General features: G+C 45.1%; 2 protein-coding genes across 2 annotated transcripts; one reads left to right on the top strand and one right to left on the bottom strand.

The window, feature by feature from the left end:
* The first annotated feature begins 2712 nt into the window (after nucleotides 1-2712).
* Nucleotides 2713-8439, top strand: LOC124694505. Its single transcript, XM_047227493.1, has 10 exons — nucleotides 2713-2980; nucleotides 3091-3180; nucleotides 3694-3959; nucleotides 4518-4606; nucleotides 4687-4790; nucleotides 4981-5059; nucleotides 5147-5222; nucleotides 5311-5422; nucleotides 7093-7624; nucleotides 8174-8439. Exons 1-10 carry the CDS (start codon nucleotides 2779-2781, stop codon nucleotides 8262-8264), a joined length of 1641 nt encoding a protein of 546 aa, XP_047083449.1. The 5' UTR covers nucleotides 2713-2778; the 3' UTR covers nucleotides 8265-8439.
* A 5693-nt stretch (nucleotides 8440-14132) lies between these two features.
* LOC124683741 lies at nucleotides 14133-14614 on the bottom strand. The gene has a single exon (XM_047218199.1). It carries the CDS (start codon nucleotides 14612-14614, stop codon nucleotides 14270-14272), a length of 345 nt encoding a protein of 114 aa, XP_047074155.1. The 3' UTR covers nucleotides 14133-14269.
* Nucleotides 14615-15285: the final 671 nt, after the last annotated feature.

The raw sequence follows: 15285 nt of genomic DNA, 5'->3' as shown, positions 1-15285 counted from the left end.
TGCATTATTTGCAACAAGTCCAAGTCCAAGCTGAAACCTCACGGTTTGTATACTCCTTTACCGGCACCTACTACACCATGGAAAGATATTAGTATGGATTTTGTGTTGGGATTGCCGCGTACTAAGAGAGGCCATGATTCTATATTTGTGGTAGTGGATAGATTCTCTAAGATGTCACATTTTATTGCCTGCCACAAGAGCGATGATGCGTCGCATATTGCTAACCTGTTTTTCAGGGAGATTGTACGTCTACATGGAGTCCCGAAGACTATTGTTTCTAATCGTGACGTGAAGTTTATGAGCTACTTCTGGAAGACGCTTTGGAGAAAGCTAGGGACAAAGCTACTTTTCAGTACTACTTGTCATCCCCAAACTGATGGTCAAACTGAAGTGGTGAATAGAACATTGTCACAACTGTTGAGATCCATGATCAAGAAGAACCTGAAGGAGTGGGAAGATTGTTTGCCGCATGTGGAGTTTGCTTACAACATGGCGGTACATTCTACCACAGAGCTGTGTCCTTTTGAGGTGGTGTATGGTTTCAAACCCATTACTCCACTTGATTTGTTGCCATTGCCCATACATGAGAGAGTCAATATGGAGGCATCAAAGAGGGCAGATTTTGTACGGAAGATACATGTGAAGACTAAAGAGTTGATAGAGAAGAAAGGCAAGAGCAATGCTGCAAGGATGAACAAGAAGCGCAAGGAGATGTTGTTCAAGCCTGGTGATATGGTCTGGGTACATTTTTGCAAGGATAGGTTCCCGAAGCTACGGAAGTCCAAGTTGCTTCCTCGTGGTGCTGGTCCTTACAAAGTGCTTGCCAAGATCAATGATAATGCATACTCAATAGATCTTCCAATTGATGAGTTTGGTGTCAGCAATTCTTTCAATGTGGCTGATTTGACACCATATGACGGAGAAGACCTTGGAGCGTTGAGGTCGACGCCTTTTGAAGGGGGGTGGGATGATGAGGATATCCCTGCTAATACACCACTACCTCCATCATTGCAAGATGAAGACGATGCTGCTGTGAAGCTCAAGTCCAATGAAGTCAGGATTGGACCAATGACACGAGCTCGTGCGAAGCTACTTAAGCAACAGGTGAACTTGTTCCTATATGATACTTTGATCGATGAGAACTTTATACTGCCTAAGTCGTATTACTTATGTATGATCAGGTATGAAGAGGAAACAAGCATCGCACGAGGAGGAGAGGAGCAGCTGGACAAGAAGCTGGACGTGAAGCTGGACATGGAGACATCCCATGGACGCGCGAGGGAGGAGCGGGAGGCATGCGCGAGAGGAGGAGATGCAGTTTAGGCCGACGCCAGGCCCGGTCAGACCGGTCGTGCCACCGGGCCACCCGGTCCCAGCCCCGGTCCGACCGGCTTCCACGCCGGATCAGCCCGGTCCAAACCGGGAGATACACTTGTGCCAACCGGGCAACTATCCAGGGGCTCTAGAGCCCTCACCCGGTCACCACCCGACGCCACATCCGGTTGAAACCGGATGGCCCGGTCCCAGGCCCGGTCGACCGGCCCCCAGACCGGCCGACCCCGAGTCTGTCTCGACCAGATCCGATCTGGATCGGTTTTCTATGTACTTTTTCGACCCCTGGTCGTCCTGAACCCCTATATAAGTGCCCAGGATGCTCCAAAATTAGGTTTAGACCATGTTTAAGATAAATCCTAGTTCATAGTTGATTGCTTTGCAACTCTATTGAATCTCTACACCTTATTGCATCGATTTGGTGTTGAACCCCTGAAAGTCTTGTGTGATCTGTTGTTTCATTGGGAATTAGACGGTTGCAATTTACCGCTTCGTGGTCGGTGGCTACGTGCGCAAGTGTGTGGAGTTGCAAATATCTTGCAGGGTTGAGAGCTGTTGCATTGGCGACATGGATCGATCGAGAGACTCGTCAGCATCATACAAGTTATCATCCACTTCATCATCGTATATCTCCGATGTGTTCATCCCGTGATCATCATCACCACCATGCTTACTGAGAAGATCGGGCCACCCCTTATCATCTTGCAGTCCCGCAAACCCTAGAGCCAGCGGCCCAACCAACAATCACTTTGGCAGACGCATCTGAGGTGAAGGATTGAGTTGTAGATGTAGAGTATGCATCACCGAGCTCAAATCAAAGATATATTCTCCGTGAAATTTGATGAACGGCATCAAAGACGCTCTCACACGTCTCCTGCTAATCAACTCGAGCAGTGTGAAGATTGCGAATACATCAAGATGATGTCGTCCATCAAGAGCTGAAGAAGATCATGTGGCGATGAGTTGGTTCGTATAGTTGCTGACGTCGTATTGGGGAAGATGGCGAACTAATTTGCATGAAGTTGTAAGATGGGCCATCTAGGTGCTAGATGGGCCAGGAAGATCAGGTGCGAAGGTTGCAGCCTTTTATCATTTCCAAGAGTTTTTATTTTTAAGAGAGAAGGTTTAGAGAGAAAAAAGGAAAGGAGAAGACAGAAAAGATGAGAAAAATGTTTCACCGAATAATTTGAACAAACTTTACAAAAAATATTTTTAAAAAAGATTCTCAAAATTAAACTTGGGTTTTTATTTTAAAATAAGAAAAAGAGTGGAGAGAGGTTTATTTAAACCCAAGGATATTTTTATGAAACCCAAAAAAAAACCTTTTAGGAGTACCTAGTGGACTAGTCCTTCGTTGGTGTTATGCGCTGTAGTGGTCGACCCAAAATGGAGGCCGTACGATGAGGCCGGCGGCATAAGAACCCTAGTCCTCGGTCGCCCTGCGGCATGGCCACCGCCACCACCTACGCTCTCCGCCTTACCCCGGCCCCGCCACCACTGCGGCACCACGCTCCGCTCCTTCCGCAGCTCCGCCGCCGCACGGCCGCTAAGGTGGCTGCTAGCTGGGTCCCAGCCGCCGGTGGCAACTCGGACGACGGGGTTGGTGGCTGGTGGCTCCCAGAGCAGCCGGTGGAACAGGGGAGGGCAGGTAGATCTCTGAATGATTCCGTTGCTCGCCGACTTCTTGATGCGGAGAGATTGCACCTGTGCGCAGATATTTTGTTGTTCCGCTGTCATCCGTAGGGATTGCATTTGCAGGGTTCGGGAGAGCTCTCGCGGTCGGGTTGGGGGCCACGGCGGCCCTCGCGTTGGTCGGGATCACGTGGCGCTCGCCATCCTCTAGGAAGTGTAAGTTTCTCACCATTCTAGCCCCACCATGTAAATACTGAATTGATAAATCCCCCCTTTTTGATTTCGATGTGATACTGAACTTAAGATATATGAATCTAGGAGGATTGCACATTTTACTGCCAATACTTAGCTTTGAACTGGAATGCAACAGCGAAACCATACCAGCAGCAACCAATTGCCTAATTCTAAGAGGATACAAAAAATATAGCAGAGCATCGTAGAAGTTCATTGAACCTAGGCCTGCCTTAGCACCTCTACTATTCTCACCAGCTTCGTGATATTCCAAATGGAAGAGTGGATTTGGTGCTTGCAGTATTTGTTTAAGTTGTTTAGCTGTTGGGGACAGTCTATTAGGTACATCATTAATCTGCGCTAACATGGTATGGATTAGCTTGACGTCTTATGTGTTTGCGGTGGTGAAAAATGCTCTTTGTTTTGCTTGTGATAGAGTTAGCTTGTTTAAGGAGAGTGAAAGAAACAAATAAACTGTTCACTTATACTGGTTTTCAGGCCTAGAGCAACTTGTTGGGGCTCCACTTCATTATGTTCAGGAGAGGCTGTCAATACCAGAGTCAACAGATATTCCTGAAGATGATGCAAGCGTCAGAGAGCTGGGTACAACTGATGTTTCAAGGGTAACTGTTGATGAGACATCTGATGCATCATCTGTTGATTCAAACGGGAATCACATACCAGCTGGTGGTGGCCGTGTTTCTTTTACAGTTCCTGTAGATCCCATGCATGAGGAGGCTTTGTCCATATTGAAGAAGCTACAGGTGTTACAGCTGTAACCATACATATATGCTAAATAACCTTACAAGTTTTGTACATGTGTTATTTGTTGCCTTTATCCCTTACAAGTCACTATGCTCTCAACTGATCATCCAGGTAGGAAAGATTACACTATTGTGAATTGCCTTGTATCACTTCTGTTCGCCATTAGTCTGAAGGGTTTTAGTTCTTTCATTTGTACCACACTATCATGCACTTTACAGCTTCTCTCAGGTTTAATATGATATCATATATAACCTTGCTTGCATAGGTAGATGTTATTTCTTAATATTGGATTTTGTATCTTCTGTCTACATTAGTCTCTGTGTTGCTGTGCAGTATCACCTGCAAGCGATCATACAACACAAAATTAGCTTCATCCCCTTTGTTCATATACTTCTCTAAATGTCATATAGATTTTTGATTATATGTATGAGCCGTAAGTGTTTTATGAGTGCTTTCCCCATGCCTTCCAGCTTAACTGTATTCTGTAAGAAACCTTGCAATTATCTTAAAGAGAATCATTAGTTCTGATGATCTTCTCATGACATTTTGTGCCTCAGATAATTGAGAAAGATGCAAGCTCCAGTGAATTTTGTACCCGGAGAGAATTTGCAAGATGGTTCGTTAAATTATGCTCAAAGTTAGAGAGGTAATGAAAAAATACAGTATTAAAAGAATGTGAGCTTTGCATGGCATTTTAGTATTGACTTATCCATCAATGTCTTGCAGGGAAAGGATGCACAGGATCATACCAGATCTAGTAACTTCTGGTTCTTTCGAAAGTGCATTCGATGATCTAAATTTCGATGACCCAGATTTCTTGTATATCCAGTGTAAGTTTCTGTTTATATTGAACACTATTAAGCTCAGTCTAGCAATTCCTTACATCTCAGAGACAGGCCCATGTAATATGAAGTGCTGCACTTCTGACTTCTGAGCCTATCTTTTTCTTTGTGAAACAAAATATTTCTATTAGATTTCCACAGGCTGATAATCTAATAGTCATTTGTTGATGATGAAAAGCTTTGGGAGAATCTGGCATTGTGCCTAGCAAGTTATCAAGCTTCTTTGGGAACAGAAATTCCAACTTCCTACCTGAAAGGTACTGACATGTCGAATTTTCATTTTTCCCCTTAATTGTGTTGACAAAGTTTTTAAAAATAAAATATATTCTTTGTTCTGGTTGTAGTTATCTGTCACGGTTTGACCTTGTTAACTGGAAGGTACTAGTGGAGTATCCCTTTGCATCAGAATTAGACCAAAAGGTACATATACCTTTTGATCTTTTTATGTCCTATTGCATTGTTTCTTTTGTTTCATATTTTGTGAACCCTGACTCTGGTTACAGTCCAGATGCTGAGTAAAAATGATCATACTTTGGATTTGAGCGCTTGGCCAGATGTATCAGCATCCATACTTACGGACTTGTTTGGTCACAACCACAGCATCGTCAGCAAAGTTTTTGGTATGATGTGCTATATAATCTTTTGTATGTATGGTGTTAGTTGGTTGCGGGGCTACAATTTTCCGTAAATTGCAGTACTTATGGTCTGATAGGGCTTAGCAAGACTACAATATTCTTTGTCATTTACTCATTTTGCTGATTTCTTATTTTAGTTACCGGCAGCTGCATTTTGTTTGGCATATATTAGTGGCGTGTTTCAACTTATGTTTAACGTGTGGTTGGTTCCACTGTTCACCTCTGTGGTCAGTCTTTCAATTAGCTGGCTTATGTTTGCACAATATTTCCATGTAATACACATTAACTATCCACGTTCAAAAAGGTGAAATATAAAGTAAAACATAATTGCATAAAGTATGTAGTTTTTTATATTCATATATTGCATTTCTCATGTGCTGGAAGTACTATAGCAAGCGCGGCCACAAGGATGTGCATGTGCTTGCAGCGGCACATGGCCCCTACATTCATCAATGTGGTCTCCAAGTCAGTCAATTAGCACCAATATTGATACCTAATTGGTTGCAGGTTTGGTTTGTATCCAAGTCAGAGGAGGCGCCTGCTTGGAGACTCTTGTCAGTCCATGTTAGGATAAGATTCTATTTCAATTGCACTAGAGGATGGAATGTTTACTATAAAGAGTGATATGCTGTATGGTAATGGCATATAGGCAAATCAATGAATGAAAAAAGCCACAGAGGACTCTTAGGTCCCTCGACATTGTCAAAGTCACTAAATTAGCACCACATTAGAATTGACACCCAATTGGTTGCAGGTTTAGTTCATATCCATGTCAGGACACCTGATTTGGAAGTCTCTTGTATTCTTAATAGGACATGATTCTTTCTCGATTGTACATTTGTACTAGAGGATGGACTCTTTACTATAAATATACATAGGTTATATTTCATGGCTGTACAAGCTTTTGGTTTGTGTTAAAACCTTTCTGTGTGTTGCTTTGTCCATATAATAGTTAGTAGAGCCCCGAAAGTGTTTAACTTTTATTTTTGTATTGGATGAATTCCTATAACATTGCAATGAAAAGAGTATACTTGTCATGGTAAAAGTTCTTTTGAAACGCGATTGTGATTTTTTCTGAACGCTCCTTTAGTAATGAAAATGCTCTTTGCTCACCGTACTCTGTTTTCTATGTTCTATTCATATAGAACCAAGTTTTTGGTGGGCTGTTTCTGACTAACCAATATCGATGGAGCTTGAAAGGACATGATCATTTGTTCCCAAGGGAAAGAGTATATAGTGAAAACTAATAAATTGGGCCCTTTTTCTCCCATCAACATAGTTGCCCCACCTGAAGCTTCTGTCTTATTCGCTTTCGAATGTGAATTGAACTGTACATTTTGAAATGTTAAGTATTTTTAGTGTTTCTGGGACGATATAAGTGTGTCGTGTTAGGCCATTGTGTTCTCTTGATTGCTCCAACTACACCTTTAACTAATATGGAACGGAGGAGGTATGTTTCAAGTTTAGGAACTCTGACGAAAAATATGGGCTTAGCTGAATATTTTGTGTATGAATTTTTTGGTACAAGAACTGCTCTGTCGTGTCATTTTGTGATTCTTATTATTTCTAACAATAGTACTTAATTAGCAGATCACCTATCTTTTTTTTTCTCATATGCTATCCTCGGTAACTTGTGCAATCGCTGCATTTGATAGGAAACACCAGGCGCCTTCAACATCATAAGCCTGTAACAAAAGCACAAGCGGCTGCTGCACTGATCAGTGGCCGAATGGAAGAAGTAATACACGATGAATTAAACAGACTTGAAGCAGAAAACCAGTCCCGACGTTCTGTTATGGGTGAAATAATGGAAGAGTTAATTAATAGAGGGGATATAAAAAAATATTGGGAAGTCAAGATGAAAAAAGAGCAAGATCGTGAATTTGAAGTTGATAAGCATCTTCAAGGTGTGTTGCATGAGCTTGCAAATGAGAAGACAGATCGAGAAAAGCAAATTGCAGTCTTGCTAAAAGAAAGAACAGCTTTAGAGTGTCAGAATCAGGAACTGGCAACTTTAAGGTCAGAAGTTGATGGCATGTATGATAGACTAGCCACGGAGAGTCTAGAGGTCATGGCTGATGAAGAAAACATAGAAAAATTGTCCTCTGATGTGAGCAGCAAGCATCAAGCTGTCACCGAAGCTAAATCGTTTCTTGAAGCTGAGAAGGAAGCTCTGACTATGCTAAGGTATGTCTTTACAAAACCTTCAATATGGCTTATTACATTGTATCAACACACAACACCTTCAGTTATAAATTTACATGGTACCAAAGAAACATTAGTTCATCATCTTATGTCACAGTAGACATGTAAATGCATGCGCACATGCATTGGTTCAGGAAAAAAGGTGATTTATCCTACAGTAGTGAGCACTTCATGCAGCTGCCCATCTGCAAAAATGATATTAGAGGACATTAACTAGTCCTATATTCAAGGAAAAAATACGAAGAGTCCTTTGTTATTGAAGGATTGGTCAAGATTCTCCGTCTGAATTTGTATGCAAGTTAGATCTTCTGTGTGTCATGGATTTCAATATATACATATGCCAACCTTTTATATCATGCCAATTTCCTCTGCAGTTTTTTGTTACCCTTGTAATTTGCTGATTTTTTTTTCGAGTATGCCGATGTTGCACCATATTTGTATAGAAGGCAGCAAATTGTTGAACTGGTGTCTTGTGTACAAGAAGGCATTTCCGTAATACCTGTCGATATAACACCAGCTGATTTGTACCAGGTCCTGGGTGGAACAGGAAGCAGAGCGCGTGCATCAGCGTGCCGAGGTACTTGAGAAGGCTGTGAGAAGATGGAGAGTACCAGCTGATTGAGCCTGCAAATTTACCAGGCAGCAGACATGTATTTGGTACTGTACAAGTTACAGCTTGATGTAAATTTTTTGTGTTCGACGTCGTCAACGCCTCTGCTGTCAGCTATAAATAACTTCCCTGGGCAGTATGTAACTTCAGTACCTGCCAGGTCCTCAATCATGGTTTATTTCTTTTCTGTTTATCAGTGACTTTTGTTTATGTTCCACTGGCAAACTCGGTTCATTTTGTTGTCCCGTTTTTTCTTGCTTGATGGCTGCAGATAACTCTGCGGTGTCCATGTTACAATGATGTTCTCTTGGTTGGATCAGGGTTGCACCGGGGTACGCTTGTAGACTGTGGACTCTTAACATGTTTGTTTTTTATGCATCCTGTAGGGTTTCTCTTGAATTTACTATCTGCCAGTAATCAGATATGGAGTTTTAAGATGTACATTACATGCACAATACCCGAGTTAAGGGAATTGCGATTTGCACCACCCACAAGTTACAGGTACGGCATTTTGCACACTGATTTTCCAAACCTCCAGGGCATCCCTAGTGGCCCATACCTGGCCATGTGTCGGGCCGGGCTGATGATAGCCCGATGCTGAAAAATCAAATACCCACCAAGCCTGTCGGGCTGCGGGCTGGGCCGTAGTGTAAAACTGTGTTTTCGGGCTACCTAGGCCTCGCTTGGCCCGGCTGTCGGGCCATCATTTGTAGGCATAGGCCTGAGTTTTTCATGGACAGGGCCTGACCCGACGCAAATCTAATGAATGGCCCGTTTGCGTCGGGCCGAATGGTCAAAATCGGCCGCGCGTTAGTTTGCGTCTAGGGGTCTCCCCAACGGGTGATGCATAAACTTTTTTCCATATAAAACCCATAATTTACATAAATTGTAAAAATACATTAAAAAGCTTAGAAAATAAAAAGGGCCAGCAAGGCCTGCTACCTAGATACGGATTACTGCATCGTCGCTGACGAGGTCGATGAACTCTGGCACCCGCCATGGGAGCTGGTACACTGGTGGTGGAGGAGGAAGGCAGTCTGCGGTGATTGCTGCCACACGGTCGGTGGAGCAGGAGGATGTGGTGAAGCTGGCCACGAATCCCAGGCGCTCGAAGAAGCAGCAGACGGTGAGCGCCCTTGGGTACGTGTCGGCGTGGTCGGAGGAATCGCCGGCCTCCCCTGCGCCAGCGACGACTCACGAAGCTGGATGGTCCCACAATGCGAGCTGGTCGAGCTTGCTATTGGCCATTGCGATGGCAATGGCCTCCTCCTCGCTAATGTCCGACGGCTGGGTCACCGAATCCCACGCCGGGCCGGGCCACCGTCGTCGTGGCCGTTGTCTCCGCCTTGGACATGGCCGTCCGACGAGGCCTCATACTCGGCCTCGACGGCGTCCTCTTCCTCGTCCACGTCGCCGTCGTCGTACTCGCCATCGTCGCCGTCCACGACGAGCTCGCGGTCGAAGTAGTCGACATTGCCGAGGTATCCCGCTCGGCGGCGCACATCGAACTCCTGCGTCCCGAACGAGATCCAACTGTAGGAGTTGAGTGCGTACGCCAGATCTTCTTGGAGGTTGGCCGACAAGATGGCTTGGCGGCGCGCACCTCGTCGCGACGCTCTCTGCCCTCGCGTGGCACGGGAGGGACCGACACAGGCATGGAGTTGAGGTACCAGCCTCCTCCAGGCAGGCTCGCATCTTGCCATGCCACCGGACGGTTCTCCTCCCAGAGGCGGCGCATGAATTCGATGCGGACGTACCGCCCTACCCGCGGCTTCTTACCGGACCGCGAGCCGCTTGCCTCATGGTTGTTCTTCATCTTGCGGTAAGGCCAACTCTTTCCCATAGCGTCGGTCTGGTGGATACGGCGGGCTCTGGCAATGGCGTGACCGAGAAAATGGGCGCTACCAGCAAACCTTAAAATAGCTCGGGCGCCACCTAGCCTTCAACGCCCTGCCATAAGCCACTGCGACGCCGCCCACCAGCGCACGCGAGTGGAAGGCGAGACGCGCCATTAACGTGGCGCAGAAAAGCTGCAACGCGCCACCAGTAAGTTATGCCGCGCTGAAGGTGAAACATCTGTGTTGCTGTCAAATGGGCCCGTGCGAGAAACGTGCGAATGACATATGTGTCGCATATTAAGTTTGAGCGGATAGGTCGGACACTATGCGTCGACCGCTAGACTGTGGCACAGACATATTTTTTAAGCATATTAAGTTTGAACGGATAGGTCGGACACTATGCGTCGACCGCTAGACTGTGGCACAGACATATTTTTTAAGCGCGCGGTCGCAAACGGACCCGCTGGAGATGCTCTCAGAAAACCACCAAGTGCATGTACTTGACAGATTCAAACAAGGGGAAATGGACGATCATAGCTACTAAAACATCTCTGTTGGCGACGGTGGAGGCTCAATTTTAAACGCTGGCACGCGATACCCACAAGTAGCGCTATAGTATTCGTGCACTCTTCTCTGGAAAAAGCCGATCTACCCCAGTTATTAGTATTCTGGATTCGTGATGCGCAGAATCGGAGGAAGCATGCCGCAGGATGCAAGCTCTGCGCACTCATTTGCGAGCCGGAAATACTCGGTGGTTGCTCACTCAGTCCCCATCTTCACTATCTTTCCCTTTTTGCTACCCTCGCCCTCTGACAGCCCCCACTGTCAGGTGGGCTCACAGGAGCAATATGTTGCAATCATACACGCCAATGAAGCACATCTTGACGACGACGCCACTGCACTATCCTTCGAGGTTTCTGGTGGTGGAATAGGCATCATTTCCTCGGAATCCTGTGGGTACATGTGCATGGGATGACCCCAGAGGCATATGCGGCTTCTGCCACTCAACATTTGCATCGATCGTGTTGGCACTCCTGATTTTGTGACTTCGGATTTGAACGATGCAAAAGATTTGTATATCCCATAAATTAAGTAAAAAATACTAGCAGCTTCTAGGGTCTTCGGACCCTATCTTGTTCCAAAAAAAAAAAATTAAGTCAAAATGGCTGGGCGGTTTATTAGCAGGAAACAATCCAAAATTGGTACGGACATCCTCACCGACTATCATAAACCACCATGGCTACCCACAAAAGAAGTGTACACACCGCTAAAGCAAGAGTTGTCGTTGAGGATGTTCACCCATATCATCGTCATCACTCTGCAGCGGCTCCGACATTACCGAGTAAGGCTTTATTTGGTACTAGCCTATTTGTGGCACCAAATCCCAGCTTATTCCCAAAAACATGTTTGGGTATCATGTATTGAGCTAATTTAATTCTACTTATCCTCACTTTTCTCCAAATTCTATTGTACTTTTCTCAATATCTAATACTTTACCCCTATCTAGTGGAGGGATTTTGTGGTGGAAAAAAAATCTAGTGGAGGGATTTGAATGGATTGGGTGAAGGTAGGGATTTTACCCAATAGCCTAGAAAATTATTCACACTAATCCCCACAAAATCCATAACTAAGTTAGTGTTGACACATAAATTTGCTTGAAGTATTCCTCCGGTTCATGAAACACGAGCAATGCTACATCTACGGACGCCGCCTACAAAAAATTTCTTACGGACAACCACCTACACACACACCAGATGACTACGTGCTCTAATTAATCTAACGAATGGAAAAATCAGAACCAAACACTAAGCCACCATGTCAGCCCTTAAGCTCATCCCGTAGGATAGTTCCCGTAGGTCTAGGATTATTGGTGAAACACAGAAGAGAAAAGAAAATTCTAGCGCCACCTCCACCTCCTCCATAGATCGTTCCGCCTCCTCCGGCTGGCCTCACCGGCGTCGGGAGCTGTGGGAAACCCGATCTATGTGTGGACTTTTTGATTAAAAACAGTGTTTCGGATTTGGTAGCCATCTTTCTTTTTGATCATCCACATAAATGGAGATGGCATTGTCTACAATTAGTGATCTTCGATTCTTCATTCGACGACGAGATCTCCTTCACGGCATCAATAATAGAGTTGAAAGACAACATTTTTTAGAAATAGGCATTTAAATCTTGCTTGACCGAATCGATTTTAGATTTTTTTCTCATGGTTGCCGCTAAGAAGACGGTAGGAAAACCTTGCCGAAACCGCGTCGTGAAGCGGTGGGCGCTGTGCATGCTTGAAGAAGCGTTTGCCGTTCCCACGTCGACTGCCCCCAGAAAAAAAGCCAGTGGCAATGCATAGATAACCAATATTGCTTGTGGGACTCACTCACTCACTCACACATCCGATCAACGCATATCCGGCAAAACAGAGTGTTATCCGATTGATCCGATGATGGTGCAACGGGAAATGTTCAGTTTCGATTTTTCTCTTCGCGACGGCCCTATGTGCATTTTGCGTAGGCCAAAACTCATTGTGCTACAAGTAGCACTCATGCCGTGCACACGACTATGCCTTGTCCATGAGTAGCCTCACCGAATTTTCTATCCTATGGGATTCTTCCCGTTTAAGCTAAGCTGTTCCTAGTAGTACTAGTCTGTTCAGTCTGTCCTATAGTCCTTTCGGTGTTGAGAAAGGTATATGGTGCTAACTTGTACGCGATAGGCCTGGCAGTTAAGTGTCCACCAAGATTGCACGAAAATAACTAAGAGAACATGGGTATAGGTGAACCTGACTTTTTTTTTAATCTAAAAAATGGTATCTCAAAGTTTTAGAAAATTTTGGTACGAATTACCTAGCCAAGATGTACTGCTTCTTATAACGCGATAAGGAGTAGTTGCAATTATGAAATATGTAGAAAGTTACTTAACATCCTCTGAAGACTAAAAGAAAGTAACAAGTGATCAACATACGGATCGATATGGACCCACAATTTTTCTTCAATAGTTGCACAATTTTTTGAAATGCGGAAGGGCCAATAATAAAAAGAAATGGCCGCTTATTCGCACACGCTACCGAAACAACAAAACAAGCAATCACAACACCGCATTCTAGCCAAAGAGGGCTTCCTGGCCAACAACCAACGTCACGGGGACCGGTGGCCAACACCCTAAAGAAGGGCATACATCGGGCTTCGTCTGCGGCTAGAGAAAAGGCATCACCCGGAAAGAGGAGTGGCCACAAGCCTTTGGTCATGCGGCGTCTACAACGAATGCACACCGGCCCCGAGACCACACACACTGGCCATGATTCCACGTGAACCGATGCCTATGCCCCCTTGGGGTCCAAAGTAGACGCCCTACAAAGGGCATTTCGAATGTGTCGTCACATTTCTTTCTTTTTTTTTACAAAATCCAGTGAACAATTTAGAGAACGCGGTTGGAGTTGTCAGAGGCAGGACTCTCCGCACCAATAGTTAACACGAGCATTCAAATCCTGGCGATCACACACAGACACAGGTGCGTCTAGTAGAGAACTTAGTAAGGTTTGTGAATTTATCTCCATGGATCACTTGAAGCTTTTGCCACCAGCATATCCAGTTGGCATGCCCTTGCTACATACTGTTCTGTCCAAAGAGCAGTGCCATGCTCTCATGATATGGGGCATGCCATCCAACAGAAAACTGACACAGAAGGAAACGGTACAGTACTTTACGGTACGTTTCGTTCAACAGATAGATAGCAGATGTGGATGGTGACACGGTGTTATGGACTCATGGTGATCTGGTTCAGGTACAAGTACAATTAAAGAGAAAATAAAACCAGTACATCAATCAAAATGATGAAAAAACCTAGAAGGGGATATATGGGTGGTTAGAAAAACAAAACCCTCCATGGAAGAATTTTGCCTAGCTGATCAACTCCCACAGGCAGGTGCAATCAAGGAAAATTGCATAGACAAGACCATGTTTTTGCAGAAAAGCAGTATAGTTCTTCCTATCATTACAATACCATTAGAAAATACTAGAAAAGAGTACCAAAAAAAAAACAAATAAACAGAGCACTAGGAACAGACGCACTCTGTCTCACCGGACAAAACACAGAGCAAGCCTTGCAATCTTTCTGCTCGGCTCAGACTGACGAAGGAAGGAGAAGAAATGAAGGAGGAGGAGGAGGGGTGTGTCGACATGGTCGCTAGTAGCGGCCGGCGTTGGCGCCGAGCTTGATGGTCGTCGGGTATGGGCTGCGCATGGGCGACCTGGGCGGCTGCTCGAGGCGGTGGCCGTCGGCGTCGTAGTAGATGACCCCGGAGAACTCCAGCGGCTGGCACCGCTCACCCAAGAGTATCTCCTTCCTCCACAGCCCGCCGTCATCCTGCTCCCGGCCTCGTCCCCTGGCCGCCGGCAGCGACAAGGCCTTCCTCCACGGCGCCATGGACGCCTTGCCGTTGCAGGCGCCCATCCTCCTCGCCGCACGCTGCAGCCGGCGCGTGCACGTGCCCATCAGCGCCGCCACCGCCTGCAGGAGGCTCACACCCATCTCAGGACGATTTCGCTTTTTTGTTTTCTTGGCTTCTTGTGTGCTCTGTGTGCTGTAGCGGAGTGTTTATTGCTCTTGAGGTGGTGGCCGTTTGTTTGGTTTGGCGGCATATATAGAGCGGGGTCTCTCGCGATGGTGGCGCTGCAAAAGTCAAGCAAGTTGGTCGGAAAGAGATTTATCTATATTTAATTGCCAATAATCGCTGCGATCTAGTATCCAAACGACGGGATTTATCTTTCTCTGGGTGGTGTATCGAGTCGGCTCAAGTAATTGTCTGAAAATTTCATCGAAGATTTGGACACTGTAAACCTGATCTGCTGAAAAGATCACCATGACACGTAAACTGTGCAGCCTTCCCTCGCCACGTCGGATTTTTAGTTCGAAGAGAAACTAAGAAAAAGCATGTTGGCTTTTTAGCTAGGGATGATCTTTAGAGAATAAGAGAAGACTATTTTCTTCATTTTACTACGTGTCTTCTCTTATCAACACCATGTCTCATAAAAAGTTAGTTTTTATTAGTTGCTAGAGATGATAACTGATTTTACCACTTATATTTGTTGTCTTCTTTAGATCACGTGGACAACTAATGGAAGATGAGACTTTTTTGCCATTGTATATACCCTCACAAGCTGAAATTCGATATTCACCACCACATGAAAGTAAAAGATTTT

The sequence above is a fragment of the Lolium rigidum genome, chromosome 1, assembly GCF_022539505.1.
Source record: "Lolium rigidum isolate FL_2022 chromosome 1, APGP_CSIRO_Lrig_0.1, whole genome shotgun sequence".
Classification (NCBI taxonomy): Eukaryota; Viridiplantae; Streptophyta; class Magnoliopsida; order Poales; family Poaceae; genus Lolium; species Lolium rigidum.
Note: the sequence above shows the minus strand (reverse complement) of the source record. Positions and strands in the feature narration are given on the sequence as shown.

What these genes read in the sequence shown, in the direction of transcription:
- LOC124694505 (XM_047227493.1), top strand. Translation starts at nt 2,779, where the DNA reads ATGGCCACCGCCACCACCTACGCTCTCCGCCTTACCCCGGCCCCGCCA. An exon ending in TCCAACTTCCTACCTGAAAG is followed by an intron (nt 5,060 to 5,146) that starts GTACTGACATGT and finishes TTCTGGTTGTAG; the next exon opens with TTATCTGTCACGGTTTGACC. An exon ending in GAAGCTCTGACTATGCTAAG is followed by an intron (nt 7,625 to 8,173) that starts GTATGTCTTTAC and finishes GATTTGTACCAG; the next exon opens with GTCCTGGGTGGAACAGGAAG.
- LOC124683741 (XM_047218199.1), bottom strand. Translation starts at nt 14,614, where the DNA reads ATGGGTGTGAGCCTCCTGCAGGCGGTGGCGGCGCTGATGGGCACGTGC.